The sequence below is a fragment of the Osmerus eperlanus genome, chromosome 10 (genome assembly GCF_963692335.1).
Source record: "Osmerus eperlanus chromosome 10, fOsmEpe2.1, whole genome shotgun sequence".
NCBI classification, from domain to species: domain Eukaryota; kingdom Metazoa; phylum Chordata; class Actinopteri; order Osmeriformes; family Osmeridae; genus Osmerus; species Osmerus eperlanus.
Genome location: NC_085027.1, coordinates 12,788,333 through 12,815,665, shown reverse-complemented (window position 1 = coordinate 12,815,665; position 27,333 = coordinate 12,788,333). Strand labels below are relative to the sequence as shown.

General features: G+C 46.4%; 1 protein-coding gene across 4 annotated transcripts in view; it reads left to right on the top strand.

Moving 5' to 3' along the window:
- znf536 (zinc finger protein 536) overlaps positions 1 to 27,333 on the top strand; it is a 138,984-nt gene that overhangs the window by 59,202 nt on the left and 52,449 nt on the right. For 2 of the 4 annotated variants that reach the window (XM_062470733.1, XM_062470734.1), the window contains exon 3: positions 2,721 to 4,996. In XM_062470733.1, coding sequence (XP_062326717.1) covers positions 2,722 to 4,996 — 2,275 coding nt within the window. In that variant the 5' untranslated portion in view covers position 2,721. Of the gene's footprint in view, positions 1 to 1,866; positions 2,303 to 2,720; positions 4,997 to 27,333 lie in introns of those variants that run through there. The other 2 variants (XM_062470732.1, XM_062470737.1) reach the window with 2 other exon arrangements.

Sequence of the window (27,333 nt, the reverse complement as noted above, 5' to 3'; positions counted from 1 at the left end):
GTGGTGTACAGCATGACTCAGTCGCTGTAGAATAAGTCCATACATTCAAGCATGACTCCATGAATCTAAGTAGGCTAAGCGCATGAGAGACACACAGGCTCCACTGTACATAATACATCACTAGCACTCTTTAAGGCTCCGTTTCAGGACATTTCTCTTTAACGGTTGACAATGAAGACAGTCAAGTTCTTGAGGATTGTAAGAAAATATGCAGAGGCAGCCCACAGATCAGCCATTCCTTCTGGCCCAGCTGGAGACGGCTACAGTGTCACAGATGCACAAGAGATCCCACCATTAACAATGTTTTGGGAGAACGAAGAAGCATTGTTAAACAGGCAGCCGCTTTGATTAGTTATATCCTGAAGAGATAAAGAGAGATGAGGAGTTCAGTTGTCATTGAACCCTGTAAAATGTGTGTGTGTGTGTGTGTGTAAGAGTGTCCCACTAACCTAAAAGTAAACTCACCTAAATCCAAAATAAAAGTATTTTTGATGATTTTGATCACGTGCTATTGCACACTGACGCTGTTACTAGGCAGCATACTAATCGGCTTAATAAGATATTATACAATATTTTGTTGACCAAAGCAGATCTGTCTTTATTGTTTTAGAGGCTTGACCTCCCCAGTTGTGAATGGAAGAGGATAGTTCCCCATTCTCCCCCTGTCCAGATAAGGCAGAGCATCACAGACACACAAAACTGGCTCTGTTTGTGTATTCCTTCCTGCCTGGCGGTGCACTGGGCTGCAGTAGCCATGCTTAATGGCTCAGAGGGCCTCTGATTCGTTGGGAACCCTTTCAATGACACCAACTGTTGTTTTGTCCTTCTCGGACACTCCGCGGCGGAGTAGGGAATAGAGAACAGGGGTAGGCGAGAGCAAAGTGATTCACATCAAATGTAATGTGGCTCTCTTTAATGGGAAATTACGCCAAGACAAGTGTCGCAGTAGAGAGATAAGAGTGTTGTGTTTACTGAAGTAACCCCTTGGTTTTAAGTACTATTGTTAATATCATAATTGTAGTATTGCGGCAGCGTCATGACAATGGCGTTGGTTCGTTTCATTAAGGCGTGTAATTGGAAGAATTCTGATAGGATGGGCACAAGTAGCTTAATTATGCGCTGCTTGCCGTGTTTACCGAGTAATTATTGCATCCAAAATGGTGTCGCAGTTTGAGAAAGTTAGGAGGGTAAGTTACAGTGTGAGTCTCTGCTTAGTGTGAGAATACATGCAGTACTCAGTGAATCAAAGGATGAGAAAATCACACTTTTTCTCCCTGTCACAGCTCAAGTGTTGTTGTCATCTTTATCCACACTGAGTTTCCTACTCATCCTGCTCTGAATATCAACACATATCCATTCATTTAGGATACAGGCAGGCCGGTCCTGGCAATTGGGAGAACAGGGACATTTGCTGGTGGCCTGAGGGTCGATTTGGCCTGCTGTGGGCAGTCAACTTGAACAGCGATTACAGTTCTCCATACGTTATATATTTATATTATATATCTATATTAAAATATTTGATTGCTGGTCAAGTTGACTGTTCATGCCAAACGTCTCTGCAACGCACATATCGGTGTGGGGTAGACTCATAGGGTAGGCTATAGGCTACCGCAAAATTTGGTTTTGATCCGATACCACGTAATACAGTGCGAAAATCGCCGATATCAATACAAATACTTTAGATTCTTCTTATTAAAAGCGGTTTATGTCCTTGTGTAGAGGAGTGAAGTATGCCATAATTTCTGGGGTGAAGAAACATATATAGGCATAGTCTGAAAAAGGTTCATGCCCACTAAGTTATTTGCCAAAGGTTAGTAATCATTGTAAGGTGAGTGGTATAATTTATAGGCCTATGCCACCTGTGCCAACACCGGTACTCACGGTGCGCGCCGCGGCGACGCCAATCATTGTTTGAGTGCACGACAAAAACAGCGGAGAAGAGTACATGCACTTCGTCCGATGTGTTCACTACATCAGAAAGTTGTTTGAACAGATAGTTCTACTCATTGATGAAATACATAGGAGAGTAATTTAAACTGGTATCGACCCTATTTACTGTAGAATCGATTTCAAAAACGAGAAGTGGCATCATTAGTATCGATATTTTGGGATAGATCCGCCCACCCCTACGGCGTCTACCTGCTTCTCTTCCCCGATGTTACATTTACTTCACCCAGCGAAATGGAGTGTTATAAACTGAAAGGTGGAGCAGCGATGGAGAGAATAAGACAGAAGCATGCCCTTGCCAGAGACAAAGATAAATGCTGCAAAATAAGCGACTTGCTCGCCAGAAAGGGACCAGGTCAGTCTAAAACACACACACGACATCGCCAGCATGGCTAGCTGGCTAATTAGTGTGACAAAACGACGTGTAGGCTACAAAGTAAAACGACTTTAAAAAGTGTACGCATATTGCTTTGTTTGTCTAGCCTTGTAATCCACTGAGTTTGAGGGTGCGTACTGCGTAGGCCTATGCAAAAGTTTGGGAAGGAGCATACAATTTTTGGCTTGCACGCACATTGTCAGTGGCCTGGGCAGTAGTCAAATTCCCAGCCTGAATTAAAGCCTCAGTCAGCCGGATACAGGGCATACACATACCATTGATGCTACTGTTCGCATTATAATTATTTTTTTTTGTATACTTTGCAGTTGAACACAATTGCTGCATATGGTATTATCCTTTCAACATGTTGTGTGTCTCTCTGTGTCTCCCCCAACAGGATGGAGGACTCTAGTTTGTGCCTTGGCGTGTCCTCAGCGGTCCCAGACGGGGACAACCACCTGACCAGCGCTGTGCTAAATGGACGTTATCCAATAAGCCAGAAGCTTCATCAGCTGACGGCCCAGCTAGGCCACGCCTTCCCTGACCTACAGAGCCGGCAGCAGATTCCAGAGGAGAAAGCTGCCACTCCACTGGACGAGAAGACCCATCACGCAGCCCTGGCCAGCCAGCCAATCAGCAGTCAGATGGCCCTCTTGGCCAACCAGCTAAATCGTGACATTGATGCGGGCGCTTTGAGTGGCCTCAACGGGAGGGTTGACCTGCAACAATTCCTCAATGGGCAGAACCTGGGCATCATGTCGCAGATGAACGACATCGAAGACGACGCCCGTAAGAACAGGAAGTACCCCTGCCCGCTCTGCGGCAAACGCTTCCGTTTCAACAGCATCCTTTCATTGCATATGCGCACGCACACTGGCGAGAAGCCCTTCAAGTGCCCCTACTGCGACCACAGGGCGGCCCAGAAAGGCAACTTGAAGATCCACCTCCGCACCCACAAGCTGGGCAACCTAGGCAAAGGTCGCGGCCGTGTCCGAGAGGAGAACCGTCTGCTCCATGAGCTGGAGGAGAGGGCCATCCTGAGGGACAAGCAGATGAGGGGCACCAGCAGCCTCCTCCAACCCGCCCAGCCCCTGCAGCACCTGGGCCCCAACACCCTCCAGCAGCAGCCCGGGTCAGCCTGCGGCCTCCTCACGCCCACCAGTCTGGGAACCCCAGACTCCCTCTCCCAGCCCTCGTCCTCCCCCAAGCCGGCCGGCATCCAAGACGAGCAGGGCCTGAACCCCGCGACGGGATTCCGCTGCACCTTCTGCAAAGGCAAGTTCAAGAAGCGCGAGGAGCTGGACCGCCACATCCGCATCCTCCACAAGCCCTACAAGTGCACCCTGTGCGAGTTTGCCGCCTCACAGGAAGAGGACCTCATCAGCCACGTGGAGAAGGCTCACATCACGGCCGAGTCGGCCCAGGGCGCGGGGGCCGGCGGCGCCGCCGGAGAGAAGCCGGCCAACGAGTTCCGCTGCGAGGTGTGCAGCCAGGTGTTCAGCCAGGCATGGTTCCTGAAGGGCCACATGCGTAAACACAAGGACTCCTTCGAGCACTGCTGCCAGATCTGCGGCCGGCGCTTCAAAGAACCCTGGTTCCTCAAGAACCACATGAAGGTCCACCTCAACAAGCTCGCCATCAAGAACAAGCCCCCCGCGGGCTCCAACGACCAGGACTTGCCCTCCATCAACAGCATGAGCAGCCTCGCTCAGGAGGCTCACGCCAACCTGTACTCTCGCTACATCTCCTGCCTGCAGGGTGGCTTCCTCTCCCCAGACAAGCAGGGCCTCAGTGAGCAGCACCAGATGCTGGCCAAGGCCGGCATTGCCATGAAGGAGAAGGAAATGCTGGGCAAGCTGCTGGGCCCCATGGCCGGAATGGGCCATGGCCTCGGGGACGGAGAGAAACGCTCCCTCCTCGGCTGCCTCAACCTGGTGCCCCCTCTGAAGTCCAGCTGCATGGAGCGCCTCCAGGCGGCAGCCAAGGTGGCTGAGATGGACCCCCTGAATAGCTACCAGGCCTGGCAGATCATGGCTCGAGGCATGGCGATGGACCGGGCCTTCATGCCCAAGGAGCAGCAGCACCACATGCCCCATGGGAAGGAGGATGAGCTGGTGGGGGCTGGGGGAGCTGGGATGGCCTCCTACTCCAAGGAGAAACATGACTACTCCATGATGGGCTCCAACGAGGGATCCAAGCAGAAGCAGCACGCCGAGGCCCTGCATGGTTCCAAGGCTGGGAGCGGAGCCATGATGCCCATGAAGGAGGAAGGAGGAGGCTTTGAAAACCACCGAGACTTCCTGTCCCACCATGGCGGAGGAGTAGGAGGGGGCATGGGGCTGCCTCACGGCCTGGAGTACAGCATCTCGAGCCTGAAGGACAAGCCCACCGAGTGCCCTGACTGCGGACGGGTCTTCAGAACCTACCACCAGATGGTGGTCCACTCTCGGGTCCACAGCAAGGACCGCAGGCCCATGGAGGAGGTGCTGCAGCATGGTGCCACGGGCCTGGACGAGCGCCGCGGTTCTGCCAGCGACCCAGAGTCCCAGTCGATTAGCAGGTCCACCACTCCTGGTTCCTCCAACGTGACGGAGGAGAGTGGTGCCGGAGGAGGTCACTCCCAGACAGGAAGCGTGCAGGATGACAGTCCACACCCCTCCTCTCCATCCTCAGGTATGACCAGTCTCGGTATAGTGTAAAAATAAATTTTAAATGTAAAGTGTGTGTATATATATATTCTATTGTGATGGTATAAAATGGTCATTTAAAGAGTCGAAGTTCCCAGGAAATGTCACTTAGTGACAGTCCTAATGTATCTGTATGAATATATTATTTTTGTTCAATGTAGCCATATATTGTTGTAGATCAGACTAGGGCTGCAGAACAGCTGTAATGCAGAGATGACATACCTCTTCCTGTAATACTAGGCCAGACTGAGAAAGACTTAAACACACAGGTCATTTAGGCCTCTGTACAAAAGAACACACTCACTGACTTGTGTGTGTGTGTGTGTGTGTGTGTGTGTGTGTGTGTGTGTATCTGATCAAATCTCTGTTCAAAAGAGGATAAAAAAAAACATATAGAAAAATGTCCCCGCTGCAAATTTGCTGCACATTCCACACATAACTCAGATACTTAACGCCTCTGTTCAAATACCCATCAAACACCCTCAGAGAGCCTGCTTGTAGAGGACACGCTCTACACACACACACACTGTTTTTATGGGATATTGGAGGACATACTGAACACAGATGCCCACACTAAGACTGTATACCCAGAGACAGATAATGAATAAAGAATAACAACTGCATGAGAATGGCCAACTCCCCTGACATTCCTATGACTTTGGTATGGTTTGCAGTGGGATTCAGACTAGTGCCATAGAACACAGAACAGTGTGATAAAGGCCTTGTTTACAGGCTAGCATAGCCTGAGTCCCTACGGAGCAAACACTAGGAGCAGGAGCTGGACACATTCTAAGTGATTAATACATGTCTTTAATAAACAAGTAAGAGACTGTGATCTCAACCCCACTAATACAGAGTGTGTGTGTGTGTGTTTGTGTTTAGACAGATTAAGAAAGGCTGTTGGTAATGATTACAGAAGTTTTAAAGGTAACTTTCTGTCTCCTCCGGGTGGGAACACCCAGGCTAAGCAGTGCGCTCGGTAATTAGGTCACGACTATGTGATAATCAGTTGGTTTAAGCTAAACAAGACACTAATTAAAGATATACATATAAAGCAGGTCAAAAAAAATGAACTTCATTTGCGGAGTGAAATGTGCTTTTAAGTCTTTTGAAAATCAAATAAATATACAAAAATAGAAAGTAGCTTAGCTTAAGGCTGTAAGCAACTTAATTCCAACAGTGGAGAATAAATTGTTTATTTATTCACAGTAGCATGGAGTCCTTATCATGCTTATGTAGTGCAATGGGTTTGAACATGGGATGGGCTATGTTTATTTTAATCTAAGTACTAATAACAGACAACCCCCCACCCCAATTAGGGATTAATGAAAACGAGAGGAAGATAAAACCTATTTTCTTCATAGAGACTATTAAACACAACACTTTTGCACCAGAGTGGGGGGTGGGGGGTAGTGTTTTGCGGAAGTAATTATCTTCTGAATTTTAATGCAGGAAGTTTTATTTCTTTTATTTTTTTTGTCAAGTTTTTTATTTTTTATTTTATGGATCAGACGTAGCTTATGACAACCTTACAGTGTGTACCATGAAAGCAAGAAACTAAAGCAAAAAATATAGTTTTGGGGGGGAAACATAATTTTGTATATTTTACTATATATAATAATATAATAGTAGCTGCAGTTGCTAAATCACAAACAAATAGCCTCTTCATCTCGTATCGTTAGTGCAGTTTCCACCTAAATATAAAGTTTTGGATTTGTTTTGTACATAACAACTTTCATACTACAGTATGATTCACTTTTGGGACTTTGGGGCTCTAAAATTAGAGCTGAGATGTGAGAAAAATCTTCTGCAGCTCGTGAAGAAAGGTGTCACTCTTAACCGTGTGTGTGTATGTGAGTGTGGTGGTGTGTGGGTTTGTGTGTGTGTATATGTTTTAAGTGTTGTGTTTTTGTGTGTGCGTGCTGTTTGTGCGTGTGCATGTGCATGTAAACGTGTGAGAGTGTTGTTAAGTGAACAGGATGTGGCAGATTGTATCTTTCTCTACTCTTAATATTTCAGACCTTTGTGCCGGGTGAGAAAAGTATTTTATTGTTTGAGGGAGTGTGTGCGCTCTGTGTATGTGCATGCTGTATGTGTGTGTCCGTGCATGTCTGTGTGTGGGTTTGTGCGCCACCTACCTCGTAACCACCTACCCACTGCAATTTTGAGTTAAACTTGAATTACAGTAATCAACAATAACATCTCAACTGTGAAAGAAGGTCGACACAATCTCCTTTGTCTTTGACACCACACTTGTTCAAAGATGTGTTGAAGAGTGAGAGAGATAGAGAGGGATATAGAATAAGGTAGAGGGAAATAGAGAAGAGAGGGAGAGAGAAATAGGTAGAGAGAGAGAGACTAAGCAAGCAGGTAAATTACTTGCATAAAATAAGACAAACCTGTTTGACTTCATCATCTCCACACAGTTATAAAACATTAAATGTGACTTTCAGACCTTTGTTACCTCACAATATTAAAGTGCATTTATTATTAGTTTTAGTATTCCTCATCACACCTAAGCTGGTTTGACTCCAGGGAGATTTTCTGTTGTTCCTTTAGACTGTGTGCCCCTTGTTGAACATGGGTCTCCCCTCCTGACAGAGTAGCTGGATCCAGAACAGTCGTGAGGCCTTCTGAGTGACAGGCCTTTCTAGAGTACAGGCTTTAAACACAGGCTTACTCCTAATGGCGGAACGGAACCCATTGAAACCTGATGTAATGCTATGTAAAGTAGATCTGGCTGGGTGGGTTGGGGTAGGGAGTCAAGCCTGACGTTCACATCCACCGCCGTTCCTGCCGAGAGCGAAAGAAACCACCAAAAAAGATCAGGGAGAAAGAAAACAGGGAGGGATGGACTAGAGAGATTAGGACGAACAGCATTTGAGATTAGGCCATGCAGTACTTTCATTCAATTCCATAAAATCGGTCTTCGTTGGATTACTGACCTAAAATATTTCCCTCACATTTAGACAGTATATACCGTATTTCTTCGAATAAACGCCGCAACGTTTATTAAATAACGTTCATTTTTGGTGCTGCGTTTATTCGAGGGCGGCGTTTATTCGAGGGCGGAGTTTAATTAGTATGAGATATTTTGTGAATTGTAGCTGCAGTGCAGCCATAGACAACTTTGTTGCTGGCATTGTGACAAATGAATCATGCAGCTAAAAACGCAGGTTTCATTTTTACTACCGCTGACATCCTTGTCTATTCTTTGTTTGTCTATGAGTGCGGCAGCTCCCTTTCTCATTGGCTATCAATTAGGTGTGCGTTGGTAGTACAACTGTCTCAAATACAAGTGTTCTACGTTGTGTAGAAATCTGAAGCAGCATGCCGAAACGTTCATACACGTTAGCTTTCAAACAGAAAGCTGTGCAGAAAGTTATGTACATGTGTAATAAATACTGGGGTTGAATTTAACCAATTAAATAAGTTTTCAGATTTTTTTGGTGCAGCGTTTATTTGAGGGCGGCGTTTATTATACAACATTCATTTTTGGTGCAGCGTTTATTTGAGGGCGGCGTTTATTATACAACATTCATTTTTGGTGCGGCGTTTATTTGAGGGTGGCGTTTATTCAAGGGCGGCGTTTATTCAAAGAAATATGGTACACATACATACAGAGATATATATATATATATATATATATGTTTGTTTTTTTACTCTTTGGAAACCAATCCACTGCATTGGCACTGAGTGTGACAGTCTTTTTCCGTTCAGTACTAAAAGCAGAAGACACATCGCTCCACGTATCCCAAACTACACCCCTCTACTCCCCCCTCATGGCTACAAACCTCCTGCCTCTCTTCTTCTCTCCCTCAGGAGAATCGCCCATGTCTAAGTATTTTTAAGGGGAACAGCGTTTTAACATGGTACGGATTAGTACTGTATCCTCAGGTCTTACCAGATACTCCAACACGCAGGCAAAACACTTGCTCCATACAAATTGAAATTGGATTTGCTGACTGACGCCTTAGGTTATAAAGCAAGGATATTTTATCTAATTACGTAATTACAGTGGGGGTAATTACACATGCAGACATACTGTTACATTGTAATTACTGTGTAATTAAAGCAGAAATAGCATAAAAATGTTCAAGTGTAAATTGATAAAAAAAGATACTTGATGTGAGGCAACAAGGTACCCGGCCTCTTGAAGCATCTGGGTAGCTTAGCTTGTCAGAAAACCTCCTTAGAGGAACGTGGAAGGAAATAATCCACACGTACTGTAGAATAGTATTATCCCTTCACTCAGGACGTGTGCTGTATGTCATGTATATACATTTCGAGAAATATCAGTGCAACTGGATGCACAGTATGGGATCCCAAGCACCAGCATGATCCATCCTGTCAACCAACTCATTATTAGAATCAGCTGTTCTGGATTAGAATTGGAATGGAAACCTACAGCAAAGTAGCTCTCCAGGTTCATCTTTGGGCAGCCCTGTTATAATGGATTAGAGACCAAGGGTTAGGATTAAGGTGCTGTACCTATAACACTACCTCATAAGATAGATATGAGCCTGGCAGGGAGAAACACTCGCCTTGGTGATCAGTTCCGTAGGGCTCCATTCTGCACAGCTGAATAAACTGGTGTGCAGTAAGTAGATATGGGAGATGAGCTTGAGCTAGCTTGTGATTCCCCACCCCAGTGCTAGGTGGAGTCGAGCCAGCGGTGGGGCGATGTTTTTCAAAGACAGGAACTTCTGTTGGGCAGGTGAAGTAGACGGAGATCTCTGAAGTCACACAATACGCTCACTGTACACTCTTCTGCCACCTACACACCAGTCTTCACTTCTACTCTTGCCAAAGCTTTGAAATAAGGACACTCTTCTGTATGTGTGTGTGCGTATGTATGTGTGAGCGTTTGTGTGTATGTGCAAGACATACTTTTTATGTTTTAAACCGTGAATTAAGTCTTTATTTTTTCTCTGCCTCTCTTTTTCTTCTCACCCCTCCCCCACTCATTTATTTCCCTTTGTAATTGACATCCGTTCCTCTCAATTTTTTTTAATTCTTCTTTCTTTTTAATCAGAGAACTTGACAGTTTCAAACCTGTGGTTTACTCGTTCGTTTGAAGCGCTGCGCCTCAGTCTGGCTTGTCATATCTGCATTTTTTATGTGTCACCAAACTTAAATAGATGTCATTGTGTTAGAGGCAAATTCATTACTGTGCTGTATTTCTGTACAGTAGGTCAGGGCTCTGGTGTCTCTAAATGATAAAAGTTCTATTCAACTCTCTAATTGTCAGTGTGCTGCTCAGATTGACATGTCTTGGATAAATGTAGACTTAGTATTTTTGTACACGCTCTTACAATATAAAAGGGCAATTTATTTCTCTTCTGGAACTCGTTTTATTTCTTTCGGTTTGTCATGCTTACTGTCTATCTCTTTCTCTCTTTCCTACTCTCAATTTTTTATTCCATCTCTTCCCCCCCCCCCCCTCTCTCTCTCTCTCTCTCTCTCTCTCTCTCTCTCTCTCTCTCTCTCTCTCTCTCACTCTGACACTGTCTTTCAGACTCAATTTGTAAATATTACCCATGGTGGGAATTAGCTCAGCTTTTTAAATGTTTTAAAATTCTGATTGTATTCCAAAGAGTGTTTGAGAAAGCTGCGGCGAGTGTCGTTTTCTCTTGCTCACCATATTCCTAGGTGAATACCACCGTTTGGTCTCCTTATGAAACATTTATTAGTCAGTTTTATGTCTTAATGATCATGTTAGGATTCCCCTCTTGGTTATGGAACAGTGACAGAGAAATTGACTCAGACAGAGAGACAGAGAGACAGAGATAATGAAAAACAGAGACACAGAAAAATAGATACACAAAGATATCCAGAAAGGCATAGACAAAGAGAGACAGACAGACTGAGAGATACTGAGAGACAAAGACAGAGAGGGGGATACATTATCACACAGTCAACTGCCTCCTAATGCATATTATCCTTCAGTCTTTGATTCCTCGTCTTTGCCAAAACATTGCTTACCTTCCGCCTGAACAAGCCTGCTTGGCTCACCTGCTTTTTCTCCAGCCGTCTACCACTTCTGTTTTATGTTTTTATAATTAAAACATAATATTTATCTTTCCATAACAGAAGGCTGCCTTACTGTGGTAGGCAGACTGTTTGAATTTTAATATGGTTAATACATGGGCATCATGTCTGCTCCAGTGTCATAGCTAAAACAGGGAGAGTGAAGGTGACCCACGTTGGAGAAAAAAAAAAAAACATAATAGGTATGGCAACATTTTGGGGGAAAAAATTGTTAAGTTCTGAGAGAAAGTCCTGTGAGAAGGAAAAGGGGAGAAGGTTCACAAACTGAGCATCAGGGAGTCTTTTAAAGAACCCCACTTTGTTTTTCCAGTCTCAGCAGCGAAACACAGACGCCTGACAGTGTAACCTCTCGTATCCAGGAGTTCAACTTGAAGTTGAGGCTTCATTACCTAAAAAACTATTGATGCCTTGATTGTTTTTGTGTGTGAAGGGGGGGTCGAGAGGGGCTGGGGTTGGGGGGTGCAGTTGAATGAGGGGAAGAAACAGTTCCTTCAGCAGCCTGGTGACAGCTGTCTGACTCCGTCAATGCCGAATTCCTCTGAAATGAGACTGCTCTCTCCGGCTGCGAATGCAAATTTGTGTCAGGGTGGGTGGCTGGGTGGGAGAGCTTTGTTTGAACAAGTTAACTTGGGCGTGATTGGGGTTCCACCCGTGTGAAAGAGCAAGAGAATACATTGACCTTTGTCTCATTAAAAATGGAGGAAGAGACATGTGATACCATGACAGAGGAATCTCTCCCCACCCTCTCCCTCTCTCACTCTCTCCCTCTCTTTCTCCTTCTCTCGCTCTATCCCTCTCTTTCTCCCTCTCTCTCCCTCTTTCTTGCTCTCTCTCTCTCCTACTACTGCCCTCCCTCTGCATGGTTCTCACCCCTCCATCCTCACTCTTAACCCTATTGACAGGTCACATAAAAAGCCTTTGTGTCACCATCAGGCCACTGACATGAGACGGAGCAAGACTAGAAGAAAAAAAAAGTCCCTCCTATTAGATATATCTTTTTGTCTTTATTTTTTTTGCTCACGGTTTTCCCAGTCTCCTAATCACAGAGCAAAGAAAAGGAAAAAAAAGGGTGGAATTAAGTCCAGGGATTAAGATCTCCTGCTTCTTGTTTTCTCCCTGTGCATTCCAAATGTTCTTAAAATATTTGGCAATGTCAATTAGTAAGTGAGCAGAGCTAGCTGATGAACACAATTTTCCAGTAGACTGAGCACCCTATTGTTGTGGAGCGAACAGCAGATTTCTGAGGTCATTATCATTCCCTGTTAGCCTTGCCCAGCTGCTCCTCTCCACTCCAGCCAAACTCTACAACCCAGCTCCCGGCGCAGTCCCAGGCTCAGGCTCACTCACAGCAACAGGGGGCCGGGGGGGGGGGGCTGGCAGGGTAGAGGGAGGGAGAGAGGGAGAGTAAAAAGAAGTAGTAAAAGTGAACGAAATGAGAAATGAGGAGGATGAAGGATACAGGAAGATAAAAGGATATAGATGGGTTGAGTAGGCCTGATACAACCATGGTACCTGAAGGAGGTAGAACGCCTCACTGTACTCCATAGTCTGGGGATCAGGTTAGGGTGAATAACTCCCTGTTGAGTGTACTGTATGTATAAGCTATACAAAAGTAAGGAAGTCTATCAGGGAAGAGACATGTACAGTGGGAGAGAGGGAGGGAGAGGGAGATGACAGCGAGTTGTACTACTAGGAGGATAGATGGCAGGGTGTGGAGAGAAGGAGAGCGTGAGGAAAAGATTGAAAGAGAGGGCGTCTCGGTATGTTCTCTTACGCAACGCATTCTCCTCCGCTTCCCCAATATCTCTTTCCGAGCTCTGATTGGCTGACACTAGTTTTGTGCGAAGCTTGCTTTGATAGGCTCATTGTAGCAGTGTCACACATGGTGATCCTATCAGATAGATAGGGTGTAGGACAGGGACAAGTACCAGGACATCAGCCTTCAACATAAGTGACTGTCAACAGACAGGCCTTGTTCCTTATCTGAGGGAAGTTGTTACTGGAGTGGGTGTCCACAGACAGAAGGTCTTGCAGTGGAAATATTTGAGGGGCTACTGCATATCCTCGAGAAGAAGACACATATTTTCCAACATTTTAAATAGTATTCATCTATGTATATTCTACTTACAGTCAAATGCCATGCAATTGTATGATGCAATGTGCGCACATTTGTATGATACGGCATACAAAATGAGTCCAAAACCTTTAAAATCAGTTAACTTGATCACTGGATTTTATGAGGCATAAAATAAGTTTCCTTTCCCTCTCTGTTGCACAAAGCTTCCTGCATCAAAACATATTTTTTTGCCTTTTTAAAATAAATGATGAAAGATCCTTTGACTTGAAAAATGATTGAAAGAAGAGAGAAAAATCACAGATTTCCGCAGCCTACCTGCCAGATGCATATTCTAATGTGCTCCCAGAGGCCTTTTCACCTCCCCCTCTCCTTCCCTCACCCCTTCCCTCACCCCTTGGCACTCTGTCTCCCTCTCCCACACCTACCACACCCCCCCCCACCCAGCACCCCCTCTTCACCAGTGGTACCTGTAGGAAGTTTGCGTTGGTAGCGTCAGGCGTCTGGGAGAGGCAGGGAAGGAGAGCGCGCGGGGAGAGAGCGGCATCAAAGCGTTGCTCTCAGCTGCAGCTGCCAAGGCCTGCGTCCCCTGTTAGCAGCTATCCAGCTGTCAGACTGGGAGAGAAGGAAGAGAGGGAGGGCTTCTCTCACCAGCCATATGGTCCCAGGCTCTGCTGCCTGCCTGCCTGCCTCTGACTGCCTGCTTTTCTGCCTACCTCTATGACTGGCTGACTTCCTCCCTGCCTGTATTCCTTCATCCCTGCCTACAGTGTATGCCTGCCTCTAACTGTCCTCCCTGCCTCTCTACCTCCCTCCCTTGCTCTCTACCTCCACTCAAGGCTCCGCATTAACTCTTAAATCTTATCACGACTATTAAGTGTCCAAGCCTCACACAGGAAATATACATTGGGATTATTTGCTTTCTGTACTTGACTGTTAACTGTCTTCACACATAAGTCTTTCTGTTAAGACTGTTAAGTCTTCAGGATGCAGTGTTGATGACTGACTCGAAGTAACGCTAACAGGAAGCATTGGATTTATTCCGAAACGTGCTCCACGTCTGTCGTTGACGGATCACAGCGCTGTGCCGATCTGCAGCAGGAATCCGCCCTGGCCAGATTACCTGAGATCATGTGTAACAATCAGGAGAAGGCCCTAGCCTGATTCCCGATCTGACTCCTTACCACCGAACCACCTGACGTCTTCTGAGATGAGGCCGGGAGCAGGTCTGCGTCCTCATCATGAGATAGACCCGAAGCATCATGATGACTTAGCGTAGCGTGGCCCCAGAGAGAGCCCGAGGTTGTGTGTTTCCTGTGTGAGCAGGACGCAGCGCCTCTTCTGATAATCCTAGCGGGCCTGTTCTCCCCGACTCCGGGGCTCTTCTGCCGTACAGCGGCGGACACTTTCTGGCGGGCGCGAGCTCCCGCGAGCGGCGGCGAGCGTTAAACGGGCGTTACGGAGACAGCGCTGCGCAGAAGCCGCGCTCGCTGTCTCCGTCGTCAGCCCTCGGCTGCCACGGCAACATGCCGATTCCCCCCCATGTTCCTCAGCAAACACTGTTCTGTTGTCCCGAGTCGTAGTTACAGTACCCGTTCTAATTGCTCCGTGCGTGTCTGCGTGCGAGTGTATGTGTGTATCTGCTAGTGTGTGTGTGTGCACCTGTGTGTATCAATTCGAGAGACGGGGTTAGACGCAAAACGAGAAATAGCGTAGAGCTCCCAATGAATCTACAACTGTCTCCATCTCATCCCAACCTAAAGCACTGCTGGTTCTGGGTAGAGGGGCAACCATTAGGAGAGGGGCACAGTGTAGATAGCAAGCTAGATTGATATGGTGACACCAACGTTTTGGAGGGACAGTAACGTTAATGGCCCCACTGGGTTTTTAATGAGTGTTGTGCCCCAAACAAAATGAGCTAATTAGTGTTATCATCCATATATCAGACCATATGCACGCAGGCAGACACACACAGACACACGCATACCCGTACACACACACACACATCCTGCCTCAGTCCCTGCATAGAAACTGAATCTAGGAGTTCAGTGAAATGAATTGAGAGAAGCTTTACTGGTGCTGCAGGTTTACTCAAACATAAGTACTGGATAATTGTGTACTTGTACTTACAAAGTAGATTTTTTTTTGTCGTGATGATTGATGTGGCGAGTGACCGAGAAGTGAACAAGCCTAGACCACACGTCATTATTTCAATCCAGAATGATGACTCTGCTTGGGCGAGCGTCACCGTCAGCCCTATTGGCCTGTTTCCCCCTCACTCATTCATCATCTTAGAAACACAGCAATTGATCAGTTTCGGCATTAAAAAGCCAGCAGTCCTGAGCCTCCACCCTCCCTTCTCTCACGGAACAACTTTATCCCTTTTTCATGGATTTTTCTTCCTCCCCCCGCCCTCTCCTCTCTCAAAGCCGTGCCCTGTGTGTGAGCACAGCGATTATGTCCACAACAGGTTTAAGAGCAGGGTAACAATGCCACGAGCGGCGTTCAGAGGAGAAAACGGCTCCTCTGATATCTCAGAGTTGGACCAAAGCCCTGTTACCTGCATGTGTAAGCTTGTGTTTGTCACGCCACCTCTCCTTGTCCACCTCGTACACCAACTGACCCTCCACTCTATTTCTCTGGTACTAAGCCTATTATAAAATCAATAAACAATTGTGCTTTTTCTTCCTTTTTAAATCTTTTTTCTCCTCTGTATATCCTCTGTGGCCAAGCTGCAGAGTGAGGGGTGGGGTGGGGAGGGGGGATGGAGGAGTTTGTAACCCTTCACATCCTTCCATCTCCCTGGAAGATTCCGGTAGACTGAGATGTATCAAGTTAAAAGCTTAACAATAAGAATCACTGAAACATGCGGTGACGTCTCTCTCTCTCTCTTTCTGCCTCACCTCTCTCTCTCTCTCTCTCTCTCTCTCTCTCTCTCTCACACACACACATACTCTCTCTGTCTTTTTTCCCCTCTCCTGCCTGAGGACACTGAATTGAGTCATGAACCAACTAGCCTCCATGTCAGGGTCATTATCCAATTGGATCTGCCATAGCCATGACCCAGGAACGACCCTGTTCATTTATCGCTATCACTTAAAACAGTCATGGAGGGCTCTGAGGTCACTAGCACACGAGAACAGTCCTTTGATTTCATGATAAAGGGATGTTTTTGTACATGATGAAGTTATTTTGGCCATTCCACAGCTGTGTAATCTGATAATGACTGCACAGAATACTGTGCTTGAGCCGAAAAATTGAAAATATACTGGATTCATTTTATCTGCCTTGTGTCTTTGAAGCAACAGCTTCATCCACTGCTAATCCAGATCTGTTCTAAACCCGTTCTGCTCGTAGATGTGCTGTTCGCAAAAGCACCAGTAGACAAATGATGGAGGGATTTTTAATTGTCAGATTCTCAAAATGTAATAAGCCTCTCGTTGATAAAAATCAACAAACACTGAGTCTGACAGCTGATTTTTAAATTGTGCATCAAAAATAAAGCGTTGTTTACAGATTTTAATTCCCACTGTCAATTTAAACTAATGTGTCAGACTCTGCATCACGAAGCAACGGTAATGTAAACCTCTTTTATGTCTCCAGTGTGATAGAACTTTGAAATTAAATTGCTGGTAACAAGTCTGCAAGCTTTTGTTCTCCTCTGTCATTTGGTTTACCATCGAGTCGTCGTCGGAGTGATCATGATGGCGTGTGATCATAAACAACGTTTGCTTTACCTGAGACGTGTCTGCACAACGTATACATTTCTGAGAGCCAGTCTCCAGAGAGAAGGACCTTTCTTCTTGTCTAGTCTCGCCTTTTCAATATCAAACCCAAACTAAAACCAAACTTCCAGACTTTTGATGCTTCAACCATTGCACAGTGTTACCCCCCCCCCCCCCCCCCCCCCCCACTGACTGAGTCTAGTTGCCCTGCCTGATTCAACAGCAGTACCAGTAGCTTTGGCCTCACTAGCAGCATTCACCAAGCTGTCGGTTGAATCATGCCGGACTGTGCTTCTCCCTGTAGGCTCCAGATTGGCTGAACCTCCGCAGCGAAGCCCTGCTCAGGGTCTTCTAATTGGGCGGGCACTGACCTCCAGGGTCGCCTCTCCAAACGGTCCCCCTGGCAGACGTGCCTGCCCAGGGGAGGGGCCTGGTGCTGAGCCTGGTGCTGAGGCCTGGTCCCTGGTGGATTTGCGGGGACCCTGAGTGGGCCGCTGGCGGGGACGGTGGCCCAGGCAGGATTGTGCGGGCGGGGAGCTTGTGTGCCCTGGCTCCGCAGCAGACGGAGGGTGGTAGCGTTGTCATTAGAGTGTCACGCTAGCAGGCTGATCCAACTGACAGGGCCTCCGCCTTAGCGACGATTACCGTGGAAACCAGCTTTTTGATTCCGCCTGGTTCAAAAGGTCTTTGTGTGGGATTTTTTTTGTTGCTTTTTCCGTTTGTCTACTCCTCTCCTCTCGTTTCTCTCTCAGCCTCTCAATTTTTTTCTCAATATCACTCTCTCCCCTCTCTTTCTCTCTCTTTCTTTCTTTCTCTCTACTAATCTGTTTTTCTCTTTCAGTCTGTTAATTTGTGTTGTTTTAGCCTCTCTGTTGTGGTGTAGACTGATAGGGCATCCTCGTCCTCCGTCTAGCCTGTCAGATTGAGACATGGGGGAGGGGGGGGGGGTGGTGTGGACCAGTGCCCCCTCCCCCCCAGCCCTTTGCCAGATCCTCCTGGATGTCACCCTCCTGTCCCCCGGCTGGCCCTGTTTGCCTGGCCTCTGCCACTCTTTCACACATCTGCTCCAGAGTCGGCCACTTCCCCTCTATATCTCCGCCTCCCTCGCTCCTCTCCTCCCTCAGTCTCAGTCTCTCCTTTTGCTTTATTTCCACTGGGAAGAACACTGACCTCATTTGTAAGGACAATAACCTCCTTGACTTTGGGGATTAAGACATGAAACCTTTGTGGATTAATTAGGTTTGGAGCTGAATTCATTTTGTCGCTATGGAATGCAGGAAGAAAGAGGGGGAAAAAAGACAGAACAGAAAAAAAAAATGAAAGGCTTGTGTGAGCCCACGGTTCGATTGTGTTCTTTGCTGTTTGCCCAGGTGGATATCATGAATCTGGGGCTCGTGCACTTCAAAGGATGTTCTGCTTGTAGAGCTTCTGCTTGCCGGGTCGTTTTCTGTCTGACTTCACCAAACCACCTCTGCTACAAGTGAGAGCTCCAGGTTCCAGATCTGTCTCGTCACACATATCACACAGGAGGCAGCAGCGCTGACATCGCCCTAGGAACCATATTGTCTCAGTTGTCTTGGTAACAAAGCAAAGTGTTTGTTTTCCTAAGATGTAGCGCGCTCACAATTTAGACGCTTAACACCTATTGTTTTTTGTCAAGAGCATATGTTACTTGACTCTAACTTTCGTGTGAAATAGGGGCTGTTAGTTTGATGTTTGTTTACAGAAAAGCAAAGGTGTTTATTTCACCGAAGGCAGAACAAAACAAGTGTTTTCTCCCCTTTTTTCTCTCAATTTCAGCGAATAAAAACAACAGCGTCTTGATTAGAGTCTCACCTTTAAGTTGTGAAGGGCCCCAGGTACACTGAGGGGTCCTGGGTGAACCAAATGGTGCACTTGTTTGATTACACATTATGTTCAATTAGAATAATATCTAATTACATCTATCTAGTACCTCTCTCTCACTCCCTGCTTTAACTGTCTGTATCACTTTCATATCTATATACTGTATGTTTCTCACAGGCCTTTGAGTCGACAGTAACTCACAATGCAGACTGCTGTTGTCTGTGTGTGTACTCTACGTCCCAGTGAGTGATCTGAAGAAGAGCTCAGTCTCTCAATGTCAGGCCCAGTAAGCACAGGTCCTGATCATCTCCAGCTAAGTCGATCTCCCAGGGCCTGCTTCCCAGCCCCAGATTAGGCCTCTTCATGCACACTTAAAGTACCTCCAGCGGAGATCCAGCAATGACAGAGTCCAGAACTGGTGTCAAGGAAACAGGCATCCGACAGCAGTGCTGTTTGACCTGTGACAACAGCACAATCAGGGCCTCGGCAACGATCCCCACTCAGACTGCAGTCCCAACTCCACATGAGAGGGGAACACGGCTCCATGCAGACACCACCCCCCCCCCCCCCCCCTGTCAGAAGTTAGCCGCTTCTCTCTGGAGGACACAGGTTTACCGGGGCTTTTTAGGGGGGGGAGCTCGGAGGCCTCCCCAGCGATTCCTCCAGCCTCCCTCCTAAGACCGCAGGCTCAGGATGACACGGGGGCTAAGTCCTGGCTGAGCCACGCGACACCCTCGTGGGGACGCATCGGCCAAATGCCACCTCTCCTGGCGGCGTCTGCAGGTGAGAGGAATCAGGCAGACACAGCGCTAACCAGGCCAGGAGCAGGTATTACCTATCAGACACAGAGATGAGGATGGAGAGAAGCACGGGGAAATCCTGTTTAGTCGACTTGTCTCTGAATCACCCTCTCTCTCTCTTTCTCTCTCTCTCTCTATCCGTTGCTCTTTGAGCTGGGGTCTCAGATTTCATACCTCTGCTGGTCCTCAGCAACACTGGATTTCCTCTTTTGTCTTGTTGGTTTTCCTTCTTTTCATGTCTGGGAAACGGGGAGGGATGAGTAACTGGAAGTTTGGAAAAAGAAAAGTTTGGAGGACATTTCTGGATTATGTTCACAAGACACAAGCTGCTCACAGTGTGAACATGGCACTCTGTCAATGAGATCTATTTCCATGACGATTATTTTTATACACTGACAGTCGTAGTGCAGTGAACATAGCCCAGCAGAAACAAATCAAGTTTCCACCCTCTGACTCAAAACACCTCTTTCTGCAATTTTACAACAGAATGCAACAACACAGACGAGACACAAAATTAATGACAATATATCACCTTTTTTTTTTATTTATTTAGAATTCCCATTCTCCATTCGGTAGCCCCCCACAATGTGGAGTTGACAGTTGCGGAGCTCTGAGCGTGAGGCAGTGTTGTCTTATCGAGTGCTCTCGGCTGCTCAGCGTAGCGATAAAGCTAACATCTGATGGCTCTCTGAAATCCTAACGTGTTGGACAGGTGAGATGCTGTAGCAAGCGACACTTTTGAGATGCGTGTTAGCACCATGTCACCGTTCCCCATCTGTAAGCTCTCAAGTGTGTGTGTGTGTGTCAAAATTACAGCGCGTCTCGAAATGTAACAGACAATCATTTCCATTACCTATCCAGTTTTACCTGCTTTTGTTTATTTCCCTAAACGCATTATAAAGACATCCAGTCAGACGCCCCCGTCTCCGCTTGTTGCAAGTCAGACAGTATGGAGATGCATATCCTTGTGGTTAACAGTGCTTATCTAAGTACACAGCCAGCTCCCCTATATACCAGGCAACAAGTTACCACCAGTTACTTTGCCTTCTACTTTATTCCTGAAGAAGCTCCCAGTATTGAATCTCCATGGCGTTCTCCTGAAGGGAGTGTTTCCTGCACGCGTGCGGGGGTGCTCGCTGGGCTGTTGGAGGGGTTTATGGGAGACAGACGGGCTCTCTCCTCAGAGCGGGGCGCGGGGCCAGACACGTTGATCGGTTTTGGGGTGCATCTCCGTCTCTACAGAAACAAGCGAGGGAGAGAAGCATGCCATTGTTAGCTGTGTGCCGAGCACAGTGTCTGGTCTGAAGCCATATCTGTCTTAAACACACTATCGGACAAGGAATCTGGCGTCCAGTGAGATGCCACAATTTGATAAAATAATTCAATTGCCATCTCAATGAGGGTGTATCTCGCTTCTGTGTTTTTGTATCAACAAAAAAAATATTTATGTCTCCATGACATTGGTGTGTGAGGCATACAATATGCAGTCCACAGACAAGACATCCATAGATATAATGTACTTTACTGTAACGTACGGTGACTTATCTAACCTGCTTCTGTAGGAAGGAGCCATATGTGTTCACAAGATGCATCCAAGCCTGTTACTGACGCTGAGAACACACAGCCCCCCCCCACGCCCCCCCCCCCCCCCCGCTAAATGAACGGCACATAACGGGGATCGATGGGACCCTCCTAATCGCGTTAGACGTATTGTTGTAAAATACCAGCGCCCAGCTGGTGAGTCCTCACACTCGTCTGTCTGTCGACGTTTAGGAGATCAGGCCTCTCCACCTTTCTCTCTCTCTCTCTCTCTCTCTCTCTCATCCTTCCATCCCTCACTCCCTCTCGTCCACCTCTTCCTCCCTCCATCGCTCACTGTCTCTCAATCTGTTTGTTTTCAGACCCGGGGAATTGGCCCAAATCCTAGGTATCACATATCTGACCATATTTCAAGCCGAAATTAAGCATGTAAAAACCTTTTCCCTTTAAAGGTCAGACATTAGTGCTGGTAAAAATTGATCTGTGGGTTTATGAATTTAGCCCTGTGTTGGAGCTCCTTTGTAATGGAAGATTCAGCAGGGGAAGCTTAACATTGCATTGTTTTGCTTTGACAACGCAGCCACGAGAGCTACTGCAGCTGTTCCACCCGCTCACAATGGCAGATTAATTAACACAATCATGTGGAGCTGGCTCAGACTCAACATGCAGGTCTGCTCTGGGATAGATAGGTAAATCCTATACAGGCCTTCCCAGACACAGAATATTCTTATGATGGTTTTCATAACTAGATATATATTTGGTCTGTGACTGGTCAAGTCCAAAAGCCCTGAGTAAAAGATGGCAGGTCTCGCTAATTGCTCTGAAGTATTAAAAGGGGAAGTGTGTGTATGTTGTACTATATGTGTGCTTATATTTTGCATGTCCTTACATGCATGTGTGTCTATTAAGTGTATCCATGTGTTTTTTTTTATATATATGTGCCCATGCCTGTGTGTGTTGTCTCTCCATATTCCAGAAAGCTCTTCCTCTCCCCCTCTCTGAACTGCTGCCATAGCCATTAACTGGTTTATCTAATTAGGATTCTGTAGGCCCACCCGTCTCTTTCTTAGTTAGTTCCCTGACATTTTCAACTGTCTATTATTCCTCCTGCCTTTCAGGTGCAATGCTGTGTAAATGGCAAGTCCTAAAATTATGTATCTTTTTCATACAGTTATCCATCAAAGGGGGGCCAGGAGAGGGATTGGACCCTGTGTTTAAATCATTACCCAACCCTGTGATCTTTCCCGATTTGATCATATCACTCACATCCTCTGTCATTTATTATCATACCTCCCCTCTCTCTCTCTCTCTCTCTCTCTCTCTCTCCCTCTCCCTCTCCCTCTCCCTCTCCGTCCTCCATCTCCGTCCTCCATCTCTCTGTTTTGTGCTTCAACCACAGTCTGTCGATATTTTAACCTTGGCCCATCCTCTGTGTTGATATAATGATCACTTAACAGTCAAGAGTAAGGCAAGGCAGAAATGAGGCCGACTGCGGAGTGAACAACAACACTGCAGCAATTATGTTTCTTTCAGCCCAAGCATTCTCACGTTAATGAAATCCCTTATCGTCGTACGGGGGAGGGGAGGGAGGACAGGTGCAAGAAATGTACAAGTGAGTTAATTCATCTTATTCTAGAAAATGTGAGGGAAAAAAATAAAAAGAAGACAGAAAAAAACAAACATTCTGAAGTTAAAGTATGTAGGGCGTCACTCCAGTCTTTAATTATTATTCCTTGTGTGATTCCAGTTACATGCTGACCTACACTTTTTCGGTTTCCATACTTTCAAGTTCAGGTTCATTTATTTGCTGTCATATGATCGAGCATAAACATATACAGAGAACAACGACATTCTTACCTCCAAGTGTATAGTACTTACTATGTGGTGAGACCAGAGTTGGACACCAGGGGCAGTTTAGCTGCAGCGTAGCTGTAACCGTATTTGTAACAATAAAAGTAATGGAGGATTTCCCCGACCTGAAAACTTTGGACACCAGAAACAGGACCTATTGAACGTTTGCTACACGAGCCATCAGCAATCACTGGTTGACTGTGGTAGTGGCTAGTGCTGTAATGACACTAATGCGTGGTGAGATCCTGGCTGCCTTTTAAAGGAAGCTATCTTATTGGAAACAGATCCGGGCCGCTGGGAGGCTGGCCCTGGCTCGTTTGATTTAATGACCCATTTCCCCTCCGCTCGTGCCACAAGCAGTTAATGACGGTCAGGGTGCCTAGAGGTGCTACACTGGGGGAGTGGCTGTGTGTGTGTGGGTGTAGCTGTGGGTGTGTGGGTGTGTGTGTGTGTGGGGGAGGTAGACAGAGCGGTAGGGAGAGGGAGAGGGGGAGAGAGAGGGAAGGGGGGAGAAAGGTGGAGGCAGACGAGAGAGAGGGAGAGAGAGGGAGAGAGAGGGAGAGAGAGGGAGAGAGAGGGACACAGACAACAGCCACAGTGGAAGGCTGCACGGAGGACGGGACACCCATGGCAACCAATAGTAACCTGCTCCTGTATCAGTGATGTAACCAGTCGGCATGTGTGTCTCCAGTGAAGCCAGGCAGGGGTAATATAATGTCACCATGGTTTCCCTATAAACCCTGCCATATGCTCTGTGGCTCCATACAGCCAGGTTGGGGACACAGTCTAGCTCTGTCAATCTGTCAGTCCACCCTGAGCCCCACAGACACACTCCTAGCAAAAGGGCATACAGTTCCCTGCAAAGCTATCATGAAGAAGTTAATAGAGCAGTACTGTACTAGATCTTGATTGAAGTCCGGGACTCGTTTAAAATGTCTCCCTGTACCTGCTGAGCTTGGCTCTCCACTAGGGGCGCTGTCCTCGACCTTGACCGCGGCAAAAGACCCGGGGCGAGACATTGTCAACTTTATTACCAAAACTTGAGCCCACTCAGTCATATCAAACCTAATGATCAATTATTAATATTCACAATTCTTGGCCTTGATGTAGGGAGTATAGATATAGACAAGCAAGCAATTATGTGTTTCTCTCTTAGGGTTACAGTATGTCGAGTTTTATAAATATCTAACAGATAGTTCTTAGCACATGAACATCATTGCCCTCTTATTACAGATATAAAGATCCAGATTAATTTGTAATTAGTCTTGAGATGGAGAGCCTCTGTAGATAAAGGATTCTAGCTTCCCCATTCTCCATCCCTATAAATGCTGATCTCTTAAAAAGAACAAATGCTCTGGGCTTGATAAAAATAGCTTAAGCCTGAATTGTTTGTTTGCCGACAAATGTAGACACATATGCTTGAATGGCCAAGCAGTACTAAGTAGGAAGTAAATGTGTTTTTCAATAATAAACTGTTGTTTGTGAGAAGGAAATGTTCATTGGATCAGATCAGTAGAACTGAACCCACAATGGACTTAACATGTTGAGAGTTATTTCTAAGTTTTAAGATGATTCTCTAATGTTGCCTGGAAAAGCAGGGCCTGTTGTTCTTCATCACACATGCAGAGCACAATCAACGGAGAGAGAATGTCACCTTACAGTTTAGAACTCACGGTTGTCGTCAACGGTTTGTCCAGAGATTTGTTGGGAGCCGGTACCACTGAACTCGCTGTTAGGTGCCATTCCCCCTCAGAGGGGGAGAAAACACACCATTCTTTGGTGTGTTTTCAGAAGTGAAAGCCAACAGGAAGCCTTTCTGCTGTAGTAAGCCTAACCCTAGCCATCTCCTGACTCTCAGAACACCCTCACTCTGCTCTCTTTACTGAGGAGCTCAGTCATTTACATTTACATTTAGTCATTTAGCAGACGCTCTTATCCAGAGCGACTTACAGTAAGTACAGGGACATTCTCCCCGAGGCAAGTAGGGTGAAGTGCCTTGCCCAAGGACACAACGTCAGTTGGCATGACCGGCAATCGAACTGGCAACCTTCGGATTACTAGCCCGATTCCCTCACCGCTCAGCCACCTGACTCCCGTCATTTGCTCCGAAAACCAAACATCACCCACCAGATAAGGGATGACACACAGTTTCTTAGTTTTTTGGGATAGCATTACCAGAATAGTTTTTAGTTTTTAACGAGGGAGGGAATGGGGTGGTGGTGGTGGTGGGGGGTGAGGCTATTAATAGTTGAGTCATCAGTGTCTCAATGTTCCTAAATGGCAAATTGTTAGATCCCCAATGGTGATTATTACTCCCTGCCAATGACCTTCATATCAAATTAAAATTCTGGGAGTGGGACAGATCGTGGTCTTTAAAGGGGGTATGTGTGTGTGTGTTCCAGGGCACACACAAAAATTGAGTCACACCTTTAAGTGTTTGTGTGTGGTTGTGGCGTACAAGAAGTGTGTGTTTGTGTGCCGAAACAACAGTTTTTCCACTAATATATTTCAAGAGTGCTATACTCGCTCTTTCACGAGACGCACGCACGGATGGATACACACACACACACGGCTGTTTAGAGCTGCAGTATAAATCTTTTTATTTCATTTTCCGAGACACTGGACAAGTTCATATAAGAGGAAAACGGGACGTGTCCTTGGTTGCTGGATTTACTAGCTGGCCAGACAGGATAGTTTCACACCCCACACCTACGCACCAAGACACCTTACCCACAATGCACCTGTCCTGTGTGGCCTTGTTAACTGTGTTCATCACCTTGGTGGTAATATATGTCTTTAAGTGCACATCTGTGTAAGTGGAGGCTATCGACCAGTGTACATTCCCCAACCCGATAATTACTCCACCTTAATATATGCCGGTAATGAGTCTTAATAGATTAATTTTCATCAATGTAGACTAATACCAAGGCTTGTGCTGTGTTTAGGTTCAATGCTATAGGCATAGCTGATAGAGAGGCAAGGCTGTGTTTTACATGAGGATCTGTAACTGTGCTTTATGATTGCCTATTGTGCTTGTTGTTGATTCAGTGTGCTGGAAAGTGAATAGGAAATCAATGGTAGGCGAGCACAATCTTTTCTTCCTATTTAAAGGCACAGTGCAGGGGTATTGTTACATTGTGTTGTCATAACTCAATATGTCCAGCAGTGGAGCAGGCAGAGTGTGAAGGCTGATGCCTGACTGTCACACCAGACGCTCGGTGTGCCATGTGTCCTCTAGAGAGAGTTTACCACTCACATACATCATGACATGATACCTTTTTATTTTGAGCCTCACAGTACATGTTAGTCAGCTGTTCCACCCTCTCTCACCTCTCTCTCTGCCCCCTTCATCCCCCCCATCCTCCCTTCCTGTTATCCACCCATCTTCCCCGGTCCTCACCCGGCATCCATAGACAGCAGACATGAAGTCCAGTCAGCCTTCACTAATGATAACTGCTCACATCCTGCCAAAGAGACATGGTGTGTATGTGTGCATGTTTGTGTGTGCGTGCACATGATGAATGCCCACCCAGATTATTACCCACCACCCCTAACACACACACCCAAACGCACACACGCACACTATATCCCCAAATAACGCCCACATTTGTCCCCTCAGTGTCTGACCACGTCTGTTCCCTCTGAGACAGAGGTGGACCCCCCCCCCTCCCCTTCTGTGTGTGATCATCCTGCTAGAATGATAAAGTTAGTGAGACATCAGTGCTCCTTCAGACGCTTGTGTGTGTGTGTGGGTGCGCGTGTATCGGTGTGTGTGTTTGTCTTTTTCCAATGCTCTTTGAAGCCTGAAACATACTTGAGAGGGGGAAAACAAAGATGGGTCGGTGCCAGGGAGAAACTTATGGCACCGTTCCTCTTCCCCTCGCTCGACGGAGGCAAGGCCTTTACAGAGGGAGAAGCACCTTCTGTCACTGGCGGGGGAGGGGTGGAGAGAAAGAGGGATGGAGGGATGAGGAACCGTGTGGACAAGACCCTGTGTTTACACCTATCCTAAAACAACATCATGCGAAAACCTCCTTGGTAATCCGTTGGTATCAGTGAACACAGCGTATGGGAGTGTGTGGGTTTATCAAGGCTTTGGAAGTGCTTCTGTAATCTCTGGTTCAGACTGTGTACCACCTGTGTGGAATTTCCCTAGGAGACGGTTTGTTTTAAAACATATTTTTTGATGTTTTTTATTTTTTATTTTTTTAAGCTACAAAGCTTTAGTTATTTTAGGTCAAATGGCCCCATCTCCCGATAGATTTAAATTTATAATCTATAAATTATACCTGAAATAGATTAAGCTGAATTCCCCCTTCCCTTCATCAATCTAATAACCATAGCGATGCAGGAATGAATGTGGCCTGAAATGCAATTTATGAAAATCTCCTCTTTCATGAGGTAAAGGTGGGCCATCTACTCTCTATCTCTCCCCATC